This window comes from Ciona robusta, chromosome 7 (assembly GCF_009617815.1).
Source record: "Ciona robusta chromosome 7, ASM961781v2".
In the NCBI taxonomy this organism is placed as follows: Eukaryota; Metazoa; Chordata; class Ascidiacea; order Phlebobranchia; family Cionidae; genus Ciona; species Ciona robusta.
In genome coordinates, this window is record NC_143241.1 from 8,392,886 (window position 1) to 8,413,815 (window position 20,930).

A 20,930-nucleotide genomic window follows, 5' to 3' on the forward strand; every position below is an offset into this window, starting at 1 on the left:
CAGCTGTATTGGTGTTTTAATTATGACACCACACACGTTTATTGTGAGTCACAATGTGGATTGTTACTTCCTTGTTACGTCACAATACCCGCACAGTTATCTTTCACCTGCAGAAGCAAAAAGCGTCCATCGCGTCAAAAGGCGGCAGTTTTTGAGATAAATAATTCGCGTTTGAGGTTGAATTTCTAGTAGGTTCGGTAAGGAATCTATTATTAGAACGCTGATGCAAGAATCAGAATCTAAAACGAAAGTGTAGACTCTGTAGAGATTGTCCGCGATCGATTGTGATTGTTTTATTACGTCACAATGTTGGTATTGTTACGCAGGCGATTTATTAGCGAACAGTTAAAACTACTAGTTAGTTATTACATCACAATGCCTTGATTCTAGATTGAAGTTAAACAGGATTGTGACGTCATGGACACTGAACAGATATTGTTTTGTCATAGTTTGGTTATGACGTAATAAGAGAGTTTGTTTCAGGTTTCATTCAATTGTTGATAAAATAAAGGTCATTGTGCGCAACAATGCTGGTGTTAAGTTCCCCTATTGCGACGTAACAAACACAAGTTTGTTGACAATAATCAGGTTTGTGTTACAACAATGCGATCTGTTAAGAGGAAGTAAGAGACGTTTAGCGTGTTTAACAATCACTTATTCTGCTGTTCGTTTGTTCTAAGCGAGGTAATGCTTGTGACGTCATAGAGGATGGCGCTTAGTGTTTGTTTGCAACAAAAGGAATTCGAATCTCGGTTTATGGAAGTCGATATTTAAATATTAGGCTCATCGTGAATTAAGTGAAGTAATTTGTTTGTAAGTTGACATGTTATTGTTGAGTGCGGTAATACTGTATAAGTGTAGTGTGCATATATAGTAGGCTGGGGAAAGGCGGGACAAATTTAACACATAATATCCAAATATCCTGATCGTGTTTTAAACAATTAACAACGGTATGGGAGTCGTGAGGATACGGTTTTATAATTCTTTGAATATTCTTTGTTTGCTAATGAATGAGACGAGAAAATAGAATGTAAGGTGTCCTTTCTTCCCCTACTCCGCTACACTTATTGTAGGGTGGGGGAAATGAGACACCTTTTCGTTCTGTTTTCTCTTCCCATTCGGTAGTAAACAACATTTAAAGTATTATAAAACCGTATCCTCACGACTCCCATAGACCGTTGTTATTTGTATAAAACACGATTAGGATATTTGGTTATTATGTGCTGAAGGTGTCCCGTCTCCCCCCACCTTACTATACATATAACAGCCGGATAAATATATAAATATATACGCTAAGGTTTCATTTGGGTATGCTCAATTAAGTGAATTGGCTTTCTAGTAAAACGTACAAACCATTTGCTAGCACGGCCATATGTAACCGAATATGAAGTCGCGTCTTCGTAAGGAGTTGTCATTGTATTTACATGGAAATTTATTACGTTGGTTTACAATGTTAAGAATGTTGGTTTAAAGAGGTTTGTTACGCAGTTATATGGATTTAATACACGGGTGTTGCGCGTTATACATGGTGGCTTCATACACCTTATCATCGCCGCGTTATTATATAGTACTGTGGGGTAAGATGGATACTATTATCACATAATATCCCATATTTCCTAATCGTGTTTTAGCAATTAACAACGACATTTAAAGTCGTGAGGATATGGTTTTATAATTCTGTAAATATTCTTTGTTCACAACCAAATTGGACAATAAAAGAAAATGAAAATATGTGCCATCTTACCCCAGCCTAATATTCTTTACATTTTTTTAACAGATTTGACTTTATTTATAAGTTTGTGTCTGTTAACACGCAGCAAAACTGACCTCAAACCAATATGGAGTCGGGTGCATTGAGAGAAGCTACGAGCCAACTGAGTGGTGAGTAAATCGTATCAATATATAGTAGGGTGGGGGAAGATAGGACACTTTTAGCACAGAATATCTAAATATCCTGATCGTGTTTTAAACAATTAACAACGGTCTATGGGAGTCGCGAGGATACGGTTTTATAATTCTTTGACTGTTCTTTGTTTACTACCCAATGGGATAAGAAAATAGAATGCAAAGGTGTCCCATCTTTCCCCATACTACTATATGAACTGCTGCCAATAACATGCAGAAATGTGTAACCTGTAAGCTAACACGAGGTGTATGAAACTAAACACCCGTGTTATAACGATGAACGACTGAATGAAAGTAACTTTATCCTCGCGTGACCGGAACAAGACAGTCGTTATCGAACGGATTTAACATCATTTTTATGTACGGCTGATAATTTGGACAACCCATTAGTGAACACTGGGTTGGAGCAATTGCCGTTAAGTGTCTTGCCCAGAGACACATACGCCCACAATGGTAGCAGCAACAACCTTGAACCAATAACCTCTGAGTCAGAGTCATGCGCGCTAACCAACAGTTCTACGGCGGCGGACGATATTACGTGGTTTTGGAATCCATCTATAGGCCACATTACTAAAATACATTATATACAAATACGTTAACTAAATTGTTCATTTCAGCTGTTCTTACATTTCTCTTGAAACTGAAACTCGACAAAAAGCTGACGTCAGAAAAAGACACGTTGATTGAAAGCTTGAAAAAAACTCTTGAAAAGTAAGAACGTGTATCAGCGTTAATTAATTATTTAATTAACAATTTTATTTTTAGATGCCGGAAAATCGCTTCTACAGAAGAGGTAAATAAATTCTATACGTTAGAGTGGGGGAAGATGGGACACCTATTTATTTTAATTCTCGTCCCATTTGGTAGTAAACAAAGAATATTCAAAGAATTACAAAACCGTATCCTCACAACTCCCATAGACCGTTGTTAATTGTTTAAAACACGATCAGGATATTTGGATATTATGTGCTAAAGGTGTCCCGTCTTCTCCCATTCCACTATATATATATTTTTTTTAATTAAAAATGTTTTTTATTTTATTAAAAAATAATTATTCCTAGGGTGAGGTTTACAATGACGTTGTAACAAACGATTCCGAAGTTTACAATGACGTCGAAGGAAGTATGACATCATAATGCCATTTATTAGCCTTTAACTTTTAAATATGGTTATTTTTGTAACATATTTTGTAAGTTATTAATTGATGATGAATGTAACGTTCTAAAAATTTACATTTCATGATAATATAGCTGATTTATCCTTGCATGACGGGGCAACTACAGCCGTTATAACACGGGTGTTCTGTTTAAGTTAAGTTACATAGCTAACTATACACATTGTAGGATGGGAAAAATGGGACACCTTTAGCGCATAATACTCAAATAATCTAATCATGTTTCAAACAATTAACAAAGGTCTATGGGAGTATAATATGGTTTTATAATTCCTTGAATGTTCTTTGTTTGTTACCAAATGGGATGAGAAAATAGAATAAAAGGGTGTCCCATCTTTCCCCACCCTACTTCATTATTATGAAATTGATATTTCTAGAATGCGTATTATTTTATTTATGACGTAACAATGATTTAACCTTGCATTGTTACAGAAGAAGTAGAAGAAACCACATACAATGATACAGCTCAACCAAACGACGTTTACACGGACACTGTAGCGGACCAGCAGGGTGGGTGTTAGTTAAATACAGCTAGTAGCCTTTTCAGGTGGTGTGACCATAACAAATTGAAAACTCTCGCTTTTATAAAGTCTTGAAATTTTTTAATGTCTTTCTTCAATGACTGCTAAGCCCTATAACCCCTAACTTCCAAGTTCTAACACTTCCCACCAAATCTGCATGCGGAGGATTCCCCGCTAGAGTCAATACAAGTGTAGATACAAATTAAAGTTGTGTGATTTAAGAACTCCTTTTACTTTCTATTTATTTTGCAGATGAATATACAGATCTAGAAGCTCCTACGCGAGAAATAGGTAAATTTGTAAAAATAGTTTTATAAGGAAAATCTTCACACTGTCGTTCATGAACAGGTTGTGTGTTTTTAATTTCTTAATCTAGCTGTTTTTGATTATAAACCATCTCTGGTCTAAATTCCCGATTATTGGGGTAATGGGGCCAATTCATCTTTTCTTACCCTAGTATTAACAACAGCTCTTACATTTACCTTTCTCCACTCCCGAATCATTTTCATAGCTGTTACATTCACTTCCCTTTACTCCTCAGTATTTACATCAGCTTTTACATTTATCTTTCTCCACTCCTTAGTTTATTATGAGCTGATATATTCACCTTCCCTCACTCCCCAGTGTTTCACCATGGCTCTTAGTCTTACGTTTACCTTATTTTACTCCCCAGCCCCGATTCCATGCGAGGAGCTCACTACCGCCACCATGTGTAACCATCTCCACCTGAAGAGCAAGAGCATGTTGATGGGGGCGTGGCAGAAGAGATGGTGCGTCTTGGATAAAAATGTTTTCTACATGTACGATAGCTCGAAAGGTAAGCTGGGGTAAATACCAAACACTGTACCGGGTAAATATCAAACACTGTACCGGGTAAATACCAAACACTGTACCGGGTAAATACCAAACGCTGTACCGGGTAAATACCAAACGCTGTACCGGGTAAATACCAAACACTGTACCGGGTAAATACTAAACACTGTACCGGGTAAATATCAAACACTGTACCGGGTAATTATCAAACACTGTACCGGGTAAATACCAAACACTGTACCGGGTAAATACCAAACACTGTACCGGGTAAATACCAAACACTGTACTGGGTAAATACCAAACACTGTACCGGGTAAAGGACAACCATTACCACATACCTAATTAGGTGTTGAAAGGTTTTTACCTGAAGTCAATAAAATTTTGGCATCATTTGCATTACTTAGGGAGGAGCCCGCGCGTTTCCGTGTAACTTTGTGGATGTTTACTCTAACTTTTATTGTTACATCAGATAAGAAACAAAAAGAAGCGTTTAGTGTCGTTGGATTCTCGTTCCAAGTACGCGATGACATCACAAAGGAAGCGAAGCGGAAAGAAAGGTGTTTCGAATTGAAGAACGATAAATTGAACAAAGTTTACTGCGTAAGTTGTTGTGTTTTAGTGCATACTTACCCTAAAACCCCTAGCACCCCTACATTTATATACAATCACCCACAAAGTTACATATACAATCACCCACAAAGTTACATATGTGGTAACTTGTAAGCTGGTGCGTGGGAAAATAAGTGCCATCAATTTATTTTAATTAATTACTTTCCAGTTTTGCGCCAGTGACAAAGAAAGTTTACAAAAATGGAAGAAGGTTCTCTCTGCTGCCACTCGAGGTAAAATAGAAATAACATTAACTTGAAGTAAATCAGGTTAACAGCTTTTATTCCAAACTTTACTCAAGTTATTTTTACCCATAGCGTGTTTTAACGACTGTCGTTTTGCTGCTAATTTCCTTCTCTTCGTTGTTTTAATTAATTTGATCTTCGCTATCGTATTCGAAGAGATAAAAAACAAATTACGCTTCGATATTATGACATCATCCAATTATGACATCATCAATTGTGACATCATACTCTTTATTCCATAGGTTTGTCCGCTTCACACTGCTCCACTACAAGCATGGAAACTGTCACCCCAACGCACGGGAAAAAGTCTTTCTTCAATATAAGTCAGTTGGATTGATTGTAATTTAAATTTTGACTGAAAGTTACATACATGGTAACTTGTAAGCAGGCACGAGGTGTATGAAACAGAACACCCATGTTATAACGACTGTCGTTGCCTCCCCATACAAGGATAAATAAGTTACATACGTGGTAACTTGTAAGCGAGCACAAGGTGTATGAAACAGAACACCCGTGTTATAACGACTGTCGTTGTCCGCCATGCGTGGATAAATAAGTTACATTCGTGGTAACTCGTAAGCAGGCACGAGGTGTATGAAACAGAACACCCGTGTTATAACGACTGTCCTAACCCCACCACAAGAGGATAATAAGTTACATACATTCAATTATTTTTACTTTAGTTTCAAGTCTTGGATCGAAAAACTCCAAGAGTTCTGCTTCAATCTCGGAGGTTGGTGACGACAGCGTGTACGACGACACAGGACCCGGGGAAACTTACGATGACCTTGATATATTGCCACCTAATGGTGATTATACCGATACCGGGGCGTCAGAAACATACATGGATACAGCTGTGAACAACGACGACGTGTATGAAGACACTCAACCTCCCGAGGAAAACTACGAGGATTTAGCGACGAATCCAGCACCAGGTAATTGTGGCTGAGGGGTGCAGGGATCAAAGCTCGATGCTGCCGTTAACTGCCAATCGAATCCCCCAAAATATTAACGATAATTACTCCAACCCAGTGGTTACTAATGGGTTGTCCAAACTGTAAGCTATACAAAAACAATCGCCCACAAATTAAAAATCAAAGTATTCGCCCCTATAACTATAAAGATTAACACTAATTAACTAGATCTAAGACCTAATTTGAAATCTTTATAAATTCTATGTTTTATATCTATAACATTTCTATGTTCAGACCCAACGAAACGAAACCTGCCCCTACCCCCGCCATCTCTCGGCCCCAAACCGGGAAAATCCCTTGGGTCCCCTCTTCTCCCCCCTCGTGACCGGAGCCCCTCTCGCTCAAGTTTGACCCCTACAGGGGAAAGCCCAGGTTGGAGCTCCGTTCCGAAGTTACCCCCTCGTTCACCCACCGGGGGGGCTCATATCGAGGAGTCGGGGTCGGCTAGTGGTGCGTTCAACCGGAAAGAACTTCCGGTTCCTGATAAGGTGATTATGTCATAAAGGAGGTCTCTTACATCATAATTTAATTTTAATTTAACTTTTTAAATATAAACTAGCAAAAAAAATTTTTGGGGACATTTCTGTCTTCAATACAGTGATAATATCATAGTTTATGTCATAATGGATATTAGTTATGTCATAATATGTTTTAATTTTCAATCTTTCCACATAAAATATTTCATTTAAGAAATACAAAACAAAATTGTTCTAATGATGTCATAATGGATATTTCTTTGTCATAATTCAAGTTCTTTTTTTGTATTTAAATAAAAATTCACGAAAACTAAAATTGGTCTTGACATCACATTCATGAAATGTTACCTTTACATTTATGAATACAGTAAAAAACAGTTTTTGTAGTTTTTTTCTTTGTTTGCATGTCATAATGTTTCTCTTTGTCATAATTAAGTATTACAACAAAAATTAGAATCCTTTTTTTGTTTTTCATTTTTTTTAATCCTCATTATTTCTATTACCTTAGTATCAAATGTAATTTTTTAATTATGACATCATAATACTTACAGTCACGTAACTTACCTCCTGTGCCGGGTAACAAACACGAAACGAAGACAACCCCCCTTCCTCCGTCACCCATACCCTCGCCACCGGGTGTGATTGACGATGGTGAGTCGTGATATTTCATGTTTCAATTTTAATATATTTGTGTATATGTGTTGTATATTAGGTGTTGTGTTATAATATGGGTTGTCAGAATAGTTTGAATGTTTATTGTAGTAAAATCTGGGGTGACATTGTTAAAATACAGTTACACTCATAGTTGTCAAACATAGGGGACCGCATTGATTAATGTGGTGAATGCAATATACTTTGGCTCTGCTTGTTTGTATAGACACCTAACAGCAGGGTAAAATCTGGGGTGACATTGTTAAAATACAGTTACACTCATAGTTGTCAAACATAGGGAACCTCATTGATTAATGTGGTGAATACAATATACTTTGGCTCTGCTTGTTTGTATAGACACCTAACAACAGGGTAAAATCTGGGGTGACATTGTTAAAATACAGTTACACTCATAGTTGTCAAACATAGGGAACCTCATTGATTAATGTGGTGAATGCAATATACTTTGGCTCTGCTTGTTTGTTTAGACACCTAACAGCAGGGTAAAATCTGGGGTGACATTGTTAAAATACAGTTACACTCATAGTTGTCAAACTTAGGAAAAAGATTCTATTTGAAAAAAAAATGTTGACATAACAATGTTAACAGTGACATCATAATGTTTATAGTGACATCACAAGAAGATTATGAGAACATGTACCAGGGAATGTGGGATCTTATTCCAGATGAAAATAATGAATTGGCGCTCAAGCGTGGAGAAATATGCCACGTGATATCAAAGGTTGGTGTATAATGTACATATGTATGGTATAAACAACGTACATACGTGGGAATTGGTTAATGTTGTTTTTTTCTTCATGTTTAGTTCAATTTTTCGTACATTTTTTTAGTTTTTTTAATTCATTAATAATTAGATACAGGGGAATTTGTAACTGTTGCTTTTTCTACGTGTTTTGTTATATTTTTCTTACATTTTTTAGTTTTTTTTTAATTTATTAAAAGTTACATACATGGTAACTGTCGATTTTCGGCATGCGAAGATAAACAAGTTACATAAATAGTCCATGTTTTGACCAATTTTTGCTCATTTTTGTCCATTTTTTTACTATTTTTTCATGTTATGTCCAATTTTTTGTTTTTGTTTTCATGTTATGTCCAATTTTTTCTATTTTTTTCATGTTATGTCCAATTTTTTACTATTTTTTTCATGTTATGTCTAATTTTTTCTTTTTTTTTATGTTATGTCCAATTTTTTTCATGTTATTTCCAATTTTTCTCTATTTTTTCATGCTGTGTCTATTTTTTTCCATTTTTTAATGTTATGGCCATTTTTTTTTATTTTTTCCAAGTTATGTCCAATTTTTTTCATGTTATGTCCAATTTTTCTCTGTTTTTTTATGTTATGTCCAATTTTTTTCTAGTTTTTTTATGTTATGTCCAATTTTTTTCATGTTATTTCCAATTTTTCTCTGTTTTTTTTATGTTATGTTCAATTTTTTTCATATTATGGCCAATTTTTTGTATGTTTTTTAGGTTATGGCCATTTTTTTCTACTTTTTTCATGTTTTGTCAATTTTTTTAAATTTTTTTATGTTATGTCCCATTTTTTTTATGTTATATGTCCCATTTTTTTATATTTTTTTTATGTTATGTTCAATTTTTTTTAAATTCATGTTATGTCTAATTTTATTGATATAACAACCGTTACTTTAATATTCTTTTATCTTCGCTACCATAATCAGATAAAGTTATTGTTTCTTATTTCATAGGAATACGACAACTATGGTTGGTGGGTGGCAGAGAAAGATAAAATCATTGGGCTTGTTCCGCGGGACTATCTCATGGAGGCTTACGAACTTTAAATGCTGAAACTAAAAACTAAAATGATTGCTTTTTTTGTAATTTTGTAATTTTTTATTAGTTATAATTGTTGATTAGTTAGAATTTGATTTTTTTTTGTTTAATCATCGCTGAAACTATCATTATTTTTTCTAATAATTTGTAATTTTTTAATTACTATATAATTGTTGATTAATTACAATTGTTTAAATATTTTAATAATTAAATTAGAATTGTTTAATTATTTTTTTATTATTAGAAGTTTTTGTTTTTTGGGAGGTCTCGTATTCGTGCTGTTATTATTAATTCTATTGTTTGCATAACGATATGTGCAGTCGTGAATTTTTTAAGAATTAAACTGAAAATAATTAAAGTCGATTTTATTAACAATTTTTCAATGACGAATTTCGAAAAGTAAGTTGTGACTGGAAGAAAAAAATTAAAAACAATTGTTGTCATGTGATCAGATTTTAAATATAGTGAAAGTGAAATTAATTCCAAATAAATAAGTATGAAGAAAAAATCATTTAAAAATTATAAAGAAAAACCAAAAATGTGTAAATTTTGCAAAAAGTGAAGAGTCGATAAGGAAAGTGAGTGAAAAGATTAACCCTTTACCTGTCATGTTTATGTCATGTGTGTCATATTTATGTCATGTGTGTCAATGTGTGTCATGTTTATGTCATGTGTGTCATGTTTATGTCATGTTTATGTCATGTGTGTCATGTTTATGTCATGTTTATGTCATGTGTGTCATGTTTATGTCATGTTTATGTCATGTGTGTCATATTTATGTCATGTTTATGTCATGTGTGTCATATTTATGTCATGTTTATGTCATTTATGTCATGTGTGTCATGTTTATGTCATGTGTGTCATGTTTATGTCATGTGTGTCATGTTTATGTCATGTGTGTCATGTTTATGTCATGTGTGTCATATTTATGTCATGTTTATGTCATTTATGTCATGGTGTGTCTTGTTTATGTCATGTTTATGTCATGTGTGTCATGTTTATGTCATGTGTGTCATATTTATGTCATGTGTGTCAAATTTATGTCATGTTTATGTCATGTGTGTCATATTTATGTCATGTTTATGTCATGGGTGTCATATTTATGTCATGTGTGTCATATTTATGTCATGTGTGTCATTTATGTCATGTTTATGTCATGTGTGTCATATTTATGTCATGTGTGTCATATTTATGTCATGTGTGTCATATTTATGTCATGTGTGTCATATTTATGTCATGTTTATGTCATATTTATGTCATGTGTGTCATGTGTGTCAAATTTATGTCATGTTTATGTCATGTGTGTCATATTTATGTCATGTTTATGTCATGGGTGTCATATTTATGTCATGTGTGTCATATTTATGTCATGTGTGTCATATTTATGTCATGTGTGTCAAATTTATGTCATGTTTATGTCATGTGTGTCATATTTATGTCATGTGTGTCATATTTATGTCATGTGTGTCAAATTTATGTCATGTGTGTCATATTTATGTCATGTGTGTCAAATTTATGTCATGTTTATGTCATATTTATGTCATGTTTATGTCATGTGTGTCATATTTATGTCATGTGTGTCATGTTTATGTCATGTGTGTCATGTTTATGTCATGTGTGTCATATTTATGTCATGTTTATGTCATTTATGTCATGGTGTGTCTTGTTTATGTCATGTTTATGTCATGGGTGTCATATTTATGTCATGTGTGTCATATTTATGTCATGTGTGTCAAATTTATGTCATGTGTGTCATATTTATGTCATGTGTGTCAAATTTATGTCATGTTTATGTCATATTTATGTCATGTTTATGTCATATTTATGTCATGTGTGTCATGTGTGTCAAATTTATGTCATGTTTATGTCATGTGTGTCATATTTATGTCATGTTTATGTCATGGGTGTCATATTTATGTCATGTGTGTCATATTTATGTCATGTGTGTCAAATTTATGTCATGTTTATGTCATGTGTGTCATATTTATGTCATGTGTGTCATATTTATGTCATGTGTGTCAAATTTATGTCATGTTTATGTCATGTGTGTCATATTTATGTCATGTGTGTCATATTTATGTCATGTGTGTCATATTTATGTCATGTGTGTCAAATTTATGTCATATTTATGTCATGTGTGTCAAATTTATGTCATGTTTATGTCATGTGTGTCATATTTATGTCATGTGTGTCAAATTTATGTCATGTTTATGTCATGTGTGTCATGTTTATGTCATGTGTGTCATATTTATGTCATGTTTATGTCATATTTTTGTCATGTTTATGTCATATTTATGTCATATTTATGTCATGTGTGTCATATTTATGTCATGTGTGTCATATTTATTTCATGTTTATGTCATATTTATGTCATGTGTGTCATGTGTGTCAAATTTATGTCATGTTTATGTCATGTGTGTCATATTTATGTCATGTTTATGTCATGGGTGTCATATTTATGTCATGTGTGTCATATTTATGTCATGTGTGTCATTTATGTCATGTTTATGTCATGTGTGTCATATTTATGTCATGTGTGTCATATTTATGTATGTCATTTGTGTCATGTTTATGTCATGTGTGTCATATTTATGTCATGTGTGTCATATTTATGTATGTCATTTGTGTCATGTTTATGTCATGTGTGTCATATTTATGTCATGTGTGTCATATTTATGTATGTCATTTGTGTCATGTTTATGTCATGTGTGTCAATATTTATGTCATGTGTGTCATATTTATGTCATGTTTATGTCATTTATGTCATGGTGTGTCTTGTTTATGTCATGTTTATGTCATGGGTGTCATATTTATGTCATTTGTGTCATATTTATGTCATGTGTGTCAAATTTATGTCATGTGTGTCATATTTATGTCATGTGTGTCATATTTATGTCATGTGTGTCATATTTATGTCATGTTTATGTCATTTATGTCATGTTTATGTCATGTGTGTCATATTTATGTCATGTGTGTCATATTTATGTCATGTGTGTCATATTTATGTCATATTTATGTCATATTTATGTCATATTTATGTCATATTTATGTCATATTTATGTCATTTATGTCATATTTATGTCATGTGTGTCATATTTATGTCATGTGTGTCATATTTATGTCATGTTTATGTCATTTATGTCATGTTTATGTCATGTGTGTCATATTTATGTCATGTGTGTCATATTTATGTCATGTGTGTCATATTTATGTCATATTTATGTCATGTGTGTCAAATTTATGTCATGTTTATGTCATGTGTGTCATATTTATGTCATGTTTATGTCATGGGTGTCATATTTATGTCATGTGTGTCATATTTATGTCATGGGTGTCATATTTATGTCATGTGTGTCATATTTATGTCATGTGTGTCAAATTTATGTCATGTGTGTCATATTTATGTCATGTTTATGTCATATTTTTGTCATGTTTATGTCATATTTATGTCATATTTATGTCATGTGTGTCATATTTATGTCATGTGTGTCATATTTATTTCATGTTTATGTCATATTTATGTCATGTGTGTCATGTGTGTCAAATTTATGTCATGTTTATGTCATGTGTGTCATATTTATGTCATGTTTATGTCATGGGTGTCATATTTATGTCATGGGTGTCATATTTATGTCATGTGTGTCATATTTATGTCATGTGTGTCATATTTATGTCATATTTATGTCATGTGTGTCATATTTATGTCATGTGTGTCATGTTTATGTCATGTGTGTCATATTTATGTCATGTTTATGTCATATTTATGTCATGTGTGTCATATTTATGTCATGTGTGTCATATTTATGTCATATTTATGTCATTTATGTCATATTTATGTCATGTGTGTCATATTTATGTCATGTGTGTCATATTTATGTCATATTTATGTCATTTATGTCATATTTATGTCATGTGTGTCATATTTATGTCATGTTTATGTCATGGGTGTCATATTTATGTCATGTGTGTCATATTTATGTCATGTTTATGTCATTTATGTCTGTCATGTTTATGTCATGTTTATGTCATATTTATGTCATGTGTGTCATATTTATGTCATTTGTGTCAAATTTATGTCATGTTTATGTCATGTGTGTCATATTTATGTCATGTGTGTTATTTATGTCATGTTTATGTCATGTGTGTCATATTTATGTCATGTGGGTCATATTTATGTCATGTTTATGTCATTTATGTCATGTGTGTCATATTTATGTCATGTTTATGTCATATTTATGTCATGTGTGTCATATTTATGTCATGTTTATGTCATTTATGTCATGTTTATGTCATGTGTGTCATATTTATGTCATGTGTGTCATATTTATGTCATGTGTGTCATATTTATGTCATATTTATGTCATATTTATGTCATATTTATGTCATATTTATGTCATTTATGTCATATTTATGTCATGTGTGTCATATTTATGTCATGTGTGTCATATTTATGTCATGTTTATGTCATTTATGTCATGTTTATGTCATGTGTGTCATATTTATGTCATGTGTGTCATATTTATGTCATGTGTGTCATATTTATGTCATATTTATGTCATGTGTGTCAAATTTATGTCATGTTTATGTCATGTGTGTCATATTTATGTCATGTTTATGTCATGGGTGTCATATTTATGTCATGTGTGTCATATTTATGTCATGGGTGTCATATTTATGTCATGTGTGTCATATTTATGTCATGTGTGTCAAATTTATGTCATGTGTGTCATATTTATGTCATGTTTATGTCATATTTTTGTCATGTTTATGTCATATTTATGTCATATTTATGTCATGTGTGTCATATTTATGTCATGTGTGTCATATTTATTTCATGTTTATGTCATATTTATGTCATGTGTGTCATGTGTGTCAAATTTATGTCATGTTTATGTCATGTGTGTCATATTTATGTCATGTTTATGTCATGGGTGTCATATTTATGTCATGTGTGTCATATTTATGTCATGTGTGTCATATTTATGTCATGTGTGTCATATTTATGTCATATTTATGTCATGTGTGTCATATTTATGTCATGTGTGTCATGTGTGTCATGTTTATGTCATGTGTGTCATATTTATGTCATGTTTATGTCATATTTATGTCATGTGTGTCATATTTATGTCATGTGTGTCATATTTATGTCATATTTATGTCATTTATGTCATATTTATGTCATGTGTGTCATATTTATGTCATGTTTATGTCATGGGTGTCATATTTATGTCATGTGTGTCATATTTATGTCATGTTTATGTCATTTATGTCTGTCATGTTTATGTCATGTTTATGTCATATTTATGTCATGTGTGTCATATTTATGTCATTTGTGTCAAATTTATGTCATGTTTATGTCATGTGTGTCATATTTATGTCATGTGTGTTATTTATGTCATGTTTATGTCATGTGTGTCATATTTATGTCATGTGGGTCATATTTATGTCATGTTTATGTCATTTATGTCATGTGTGTCATATTTATGTCATGTTTATGTCATATTTATGTCATGTGTGTCATATTTATGTCATGTGTCATGTTTATGTCATATTTATGTCATATGTCATGTTTATGTCATATTTATGTCATGTTTATGTCATGTGTGTCATATTTATGTCATGTTTATGTCATATTTATGTCATGTGTGTCATATTTATGTCATGTGTGTCATATTTATGTCATATTTATGTCATGTTTATGTCATATTTATGTCATTTATGTCATATTTATGTCATGTGTGTCATTTATGTCATGTTTATGTCATGTGTGTCATATTTATGTCATGTGTGTCATATTTATGTCATGTGTGTCATATTTATGTCATATTTATGTCATGTGTGTCCATGTTTATGTCATGTGTGTCATGTGTGTCATTTATGTCATATTTATGTCATGTTTATGTCATATTTATGTCATATTTATGTCATTTGTGTCAAATTTATGTCATGTTTATGTCATGTGTGTCATATTTATGTCATGTGTGTCATGTTTATGTCATGTGTGTCATATTTATGTCATGTTTATGTCATATTTATGTCATGTTTATGTCATATTTATGTCATGTGTGTCATGTGTGTCAAATTTATGTCATGTTTATGTCATCACACACATGACATAAATACGACACACATGACATAAATACGACACACATGACATAAACATGACATAAATGACACACATGACATAAACATGACATAAACATGACACACATGACATAAACATGACATAAATGACATAAACATGACACACATGACATAAATATGACACACATGACAAAAATATGACACACATGACATAAATATGACACACATGACAAAAATATGACATAAATATGACATAAACATGACATAAATATGACACACATGACATAAACATGACACACATGACATAAATGACATAAACATGACATAAATATGACCCACATGACATAAATATGACACACATGACATAAACATGACATAAATATGACACACATGACATAAATATGACACACATGACATAAATATGACCCACATGACATAAATATGACACACATGACATAAACATGACATAAATATGACACACATGACATAAATATGACACACATGACATAAATTTGACACACATGACATAAACATGACATAAATGACATAAACATGACATAAATATGACACACATGACACAAACATGACACACATGACATAAATATGACACACATGACACATGACATAAATATGACGCACATGACATAAATATGACACACATGACATAAATGACATAAACATGACATAAATATGACACACATGACATAAACATGACATAAATAAGACACACATGACACAAACATGACACACATGACATAAATATGACACACATGACATAAATATGACACACATGACATAAATATGACCCACATGACATAAATATGAAACACATGACATAAATTTGACACACATGACATAAACATGACACAAATATGACACACATGACATAAATATGTCATAAACATGACATAAATATGTCATAAACATGACACGTGTGAACTTCTGAAAACTACATTTCCCACACCTTTTTTGCAACCACACACTAAATTTGTTAAACTAATATTAAAGAGTCAAATATAGTGAACCACTGTACTGTAGTAGGCAACCTCACCAAATCTGCTGTTATAAACCACTAAACAATTATGTGAGGGAAGTATTTTTATAACTTTATTAAATCTTTTTCAGAGTTCTAAAATAATCTGAAACTTGTTTCAATTTCTGAACCGACAACAACAAGACATAATATGTGTAATTGCATCACTGTTTACCAAGTTTGATGCAATAAATATCAAGTTCCCAATCATAAAGTGACACAATTTCTTCATAACATCACACTAACATCATAATGTATCACAATAGTGTCATAGAGGAACATTATGACATCATTAAATAGCAATACAACATCATAAATTAACAATATGACATCACAAGTGACACAATAACATCATAAAATCTATTCTTCTTCTTCTGGCACAAGTTTAACCAACACATCGAAACGCGCGACGTTATCTTTCGCTGCGACGTGAACCGACTCCACCACCCCATCGCGTGGCGAGCGTATCGTGTGTTCCATCTTCATCGCTATCATCACCACTAGGGGTTGCCCTTGAGCCACCTCTTCACCGGGTGCCACCAGCACCTTCTGTATCTCGCCCACCATGGGGGCCATCGGGTCGCCCGACACTCCTGATGTCGCAAACTCGCTGAGGTATTTCGGCAACGGGAGCGAAAACTTTAAAGACTCTTCTCCGTTTGTCGGGTAAAGATGGATCGAATCTGGGTCGGAAAACCTGACGTGAGACTCTCCAGGGATAAACACCATTTTCTCGCTGGTTGTGATGTCATCAATGGTTGTTTTTAAATTCATTGATGATGTCATAATGTCCTTTGTTAGCGAACCCGAGACAATCATGTCATTGTTTTCGTTTGTGACATCACCATTCACATTCATTGAGTATTTTCCGTCACTAAGGGGAGTAATGACCACTATGACATCACAATCACCCACTGTCAGCTCTATTGTTCTCGGACTCGGGATATTGACTTGAAAATTGGAACATTCTACAAATGGATCTTGAGTGTTAGGTGTTTCTTCTAGAAGTAAATACCCTAGTGCAGCGCGGCAAGCAGCATGAGGTGATATTTTCGTGGGTTTGTTTGGAAACAATGCTTCGTTGTGTTGTTCAATAAACCCAGTGTGTACGTCACCAGCCTTGAAGCTTGGGTGAAGAGCAAGTCGTTGTAAAAACTTGATGTTTGTGTCTAATCCAACCACAGAATATTCACCCAGACCCCTAACTAACCCTCGCAGCGCAGAACCCCTGTCTTTGCCCCAAACGACTAGCTTTGCGATCATAGGGTCGTAGTAATGGGATACCACGTCACCCTGGCGGACCCCAGTCTCGACGCGGGTGTTCGGGGTGACTTTTGGGGCCGATAGATGGATTAGGGGTCCGGCTCGGGGCATGAAGTCATCGTCAGGGTCTTCAGCATATATCCTCGCTTCAAAAGCATGACCTCGTGTTCGATCGCATATTTCTTGCTGTGATATGAGAATAGAGGTTTAATTAATAATCTGATTGAACACAAAGGTGAATGTAGTTGGGAGCAAAAAAAATCAAAAACATGAAATAACTTGTATAGGCTATTATGTATATACTTATATTACTATATATATATAAAAAATCAATTCCTGGGTATATGTATACATGGGAAAAAACGAAAAATCTCATGTATAGTTTGTGTAAATAACAAACCGAGCTCCACCATGATTACCACTCACATAATGATAAGTTATAACACAGAATATATTCACCTGGGTTGATGGTAAAGGATGTCCTTGTGCTACCAATAATTGCCACTCAACCAAGTCTGTCCCTGTTACCATTTCTGTGACTGGGTGTTCTACCTACAGGGGAATACCCATAAGGTTGTATTAGTTGACTATTATATAATGGTAGAATATAAATAAGTAACGTTTATACGTTTATATATATAGGTGTTGTTCATGCCACTCCAAAACCCTGTAACTTGGCGCCTATTTTGGTATCATGCGTTGGGGTAGAATTTCACTCTTTTGACTTTGGCAAAAAATGGGATTTTTTCGAGTTCTGGTACAAACACATGATACCGGTATCATGCGTTAGGGTAGAATCTCACTTTTTTGACTTTGGCAAAAAATGGGATTTTTTCGAGTTCTGCTACAAACACATTCTGGTACAAACACAACCCTGTGGTTCCATTTAATTTACATTCACCAACATAGTTAGAGTAACCAACTTACACTTGGATACATAAACTACCACGTGCACACAACCACACCATCCTACCTGTAACCTCGTGTTCATCTCCATGAAGTAGAAGTTTTGTTGGGGGTCCATCACAAACTCCACCGTCCCTGCCCCGACGTAACCCACTGCCCTCGCTGCACGGACAGCGGCTTCACCCAGGTTGGTACGGGTGCGAAGGGAAATACCCGGGGCTGGGGACTCTTCAATAACTTTCTGATGCCGACGTTGGACACTACAGTCGCGCTCGAATAAGTGGACAGCGTTGCCATGGTGGTCTCCGAACACCTGTGAGGAGGGACTTTAGTTAAACACCTATATAGATTGATCCTATGATATAAGGGGCAGTCTTAGTCTATGTGGACACTGGACAACCCATTATAAAGCTGACCGAATACCTATGTCGAAAAATGTCAACTTTTACCATGGGTTTCTTCACATTATTGCTTTTTTCGCCTATAAGTTCTACAACACAACCCACCCACCTGAACCTCTACATGCCTCGGTCGATCCACATATTTCTCTACCAACATCACATCGTCGCCGAACGACTTGATCGCTTCGCTCCTTGCGGACGATAATTGCTCCAAGAAGACATCCCTGGATGTTGCGATTCTCATTCCCTTCCCTCCACCTCCTCTTACAGCTTTTATCATCACAGGGAACCCGATCCGATCCGCTTCTTCAAGGAGGCGTGAGTCCGACTGCTCATCACCATGGTAACCTATGGGTGGAAGATGTTATTATGGGTGAAATGTTAGGGGTGTCCAAGATATTGATGTGATGTTAAAACAGCTTTTACCCTGCTGTTAGGTGTCTATACAAACAACTACTTTTGATGACTAGAACTGTAACTGCATTTTAACAATGCCACCCAAGATTTTAGTAGGATAGGATCGCGTTTTTAAAATCTTGGTAGAAACGCATGATATCATGCAATTATATTATTATGACCTAAGAAACACATTGCTGTATCTTTATATTTTACCACATAATACATTCCCCACCTTCAATAATTGGAACATTAGCTGCAGACATTATTCTCTTCGAAGTACTTTTAATCCCCATGTCTCGGATAGCAGAAGGGGGCGGGCCAACAAATATGACTCCATTGCTTGAACATAACTCGGCAAACTCTGCGTTTTCCGACAGAAATCCATAACCTGGGTGGATGGCTTCGGCTCCAGCGTCTTTCGCTACCTGTGTAGTAAATAAGTTTTCTGTATTGAGTTTACACTCCTATATCACACTTTTAAAAATGGAGGAAAGCAGAAATGGGTAAACATACAACATTGTAAAATAAATTCATCTTATTTTGTAATACAATTAATTGAAATATGTTGAGAATACATTTATAGATCTTTCCTTAAATTTATAAACACAGGAGGGTGATCCTTCAGTTAAGCATCCAGTGTAGTGTAACTAATACTTGTAACTTACATTCAGGATTCAGGTCCTATCCCTCAATAAAATTGTAATTACCCCACATTGCCCCCCAAGCCCCAACGTATTTACATGTCATATAATAACAGCATGAAACATGAAACTTTTTTTTCCCATGCAATCCCAAAGCAACTTACATTCAATATACCATCCATTCCTAAGTAACCTTGTTCATCTCCAATACAGAAAGCTTCATCAGCCATCTGGACATGCATCTGTGATCTATCTACTTCACTGTACACTGCTACAGTGCTAATACCCATGCTGAAGGTAAAGGAGAATTTTTAAAACTGGTGGTTTATATTCTGTTCATATGGGTGAGGTCCTATAGTGAGGCACGCCATGGGAACTGGGATTTAGGCCCAAGTTGGGTAATGGACATTACGTTACCCCAACACTGTATAGTTGGGTAATGGCCCAAGTTGGGTAATGGACATTACCCCAACACTGTATATGCACATTCTATTCTATATGGGTGAGGTCCTACAGTGAGGCACGCCATAAAATTTAGGCCACAGGCCCACAGTGGTCCCATACACCAAGGGAAATAAAATGCATTAGTGACCACTGGGTTGGAGCAATGTCCGTTAAGTGTCGTGCCTAAGAACACACACGCCTTAGACGCCTATCACTATTTAGCATCAATACGTTTTATTGTTATACATTTAAAGTGACAAAAACATATAATTTAACCAAAACTCACTTTTTCGCCGTCTTCATTACCCGACACGCGATTTCTCCCCGATTCGCGATAAGAAGTTTCGAAATTTGTGTTTCTTTGACATTTTCGTTTATTTCAACTGGCTGGCTTGAATATCGACGATAATTTGGCACAAAATTAACACATTCTGCACTATTACGGACTCTACGCCACCGAAAACGGCTAAAAATCGCTGTTCTCGTAATTTGCAGCATTATGTTTTTGACGTAACAATCACTCTTGTTGACAGTGTATGTCAGAATTGTTTGGGTTCGAGATCACACAGAAATCGT

At 34.4% G+C, this 20,930-nt stretch overlaps 2 protein-coding genes across 4 annotated transcripts; one reads left to right on the forward strand and one right to left on the reverse strand.

The window, feature by feature from the left end:
* The first annotated feature begins 1,729 nt into the window (after positions 1-1,729).
* LOC149734474 (uncharacterized) lies at positions 1,730-9,541 on the forward strand. Of its 3 annotated transcripts, none has more exons than XM_089880457.1 (15): positions 1,730-1,881; positions 2,523-2,616; positions 2,671-2,698; positions 2,967-3,027; positions 3,515-3,589; positions 3,853-3,891; positions 4,274-4,417; positions 4,883-5,013; positions 5,192-5,255; positions 5,510-5,590; positions 5,951-6,202; positions 6,476-6,729; positions 7,269-7,368; positions 7,998-8,110; positions 9,099-9,541. In XM_089880457.1, exons 1-15 carry the CDS (start codon positions 1,839-1,841, stop codon positions 9,189-9,191), a joined length of 1,572 nt encoding a protein of 523 aa, XP_089736583.1. In that variant the 5' UTR covers positions 1,730-1,838; the 3' UTR covers positions 9,192-9,541. The 3 variants fall into 3 exon arrangements, with proteins under 3 accessions (XP_089736583.1, XP_089736585.1, XP_089736582.1); XM_089880456.1 differs by having other exon boundaries at positions 1,731-1,881; positions 3,512-3,589; XM_089880459.1 differs by lacking the exons at positions 7,998-8,110; positions 9,099-9,541 and having other exon boundaries at positions 3,512-3,589; positions 7,269-7,379.
* A 6,908-nt stretch (positions 9,542-16,449) lies between these two features.
* On the reverse strand, positions 16,450-20,929 carry LOC149734475 (methylcrotonoyl-CoA carboxylase subunit alpha, mitochondrial-like). The gene is made up of 7 exons (XM_089882065.1): positions 20,641-20,929; positions 20,075-20,201; positions 19,502-19,694; positions 18,980-19,218; positions 18,537-18,782; positions 18,023-18,115; positions 16,450-17,749 (listed from the first exon to the last, which is right to left on the reverse strand). The coding sequence occupies exons 1-7, from the start codon at positions 20,850-20,852 to the stop codon at positions 16,661-16,663; spliced, it is 2,199 nt and encodes a 732-aa protein (XP_089738191.1). The 5' UTR covers positions 20,853-20,929; the 3' UTR covers positions 16,450-16,660.
* Position 20,930: the final 1 nt, after the last annotated feature.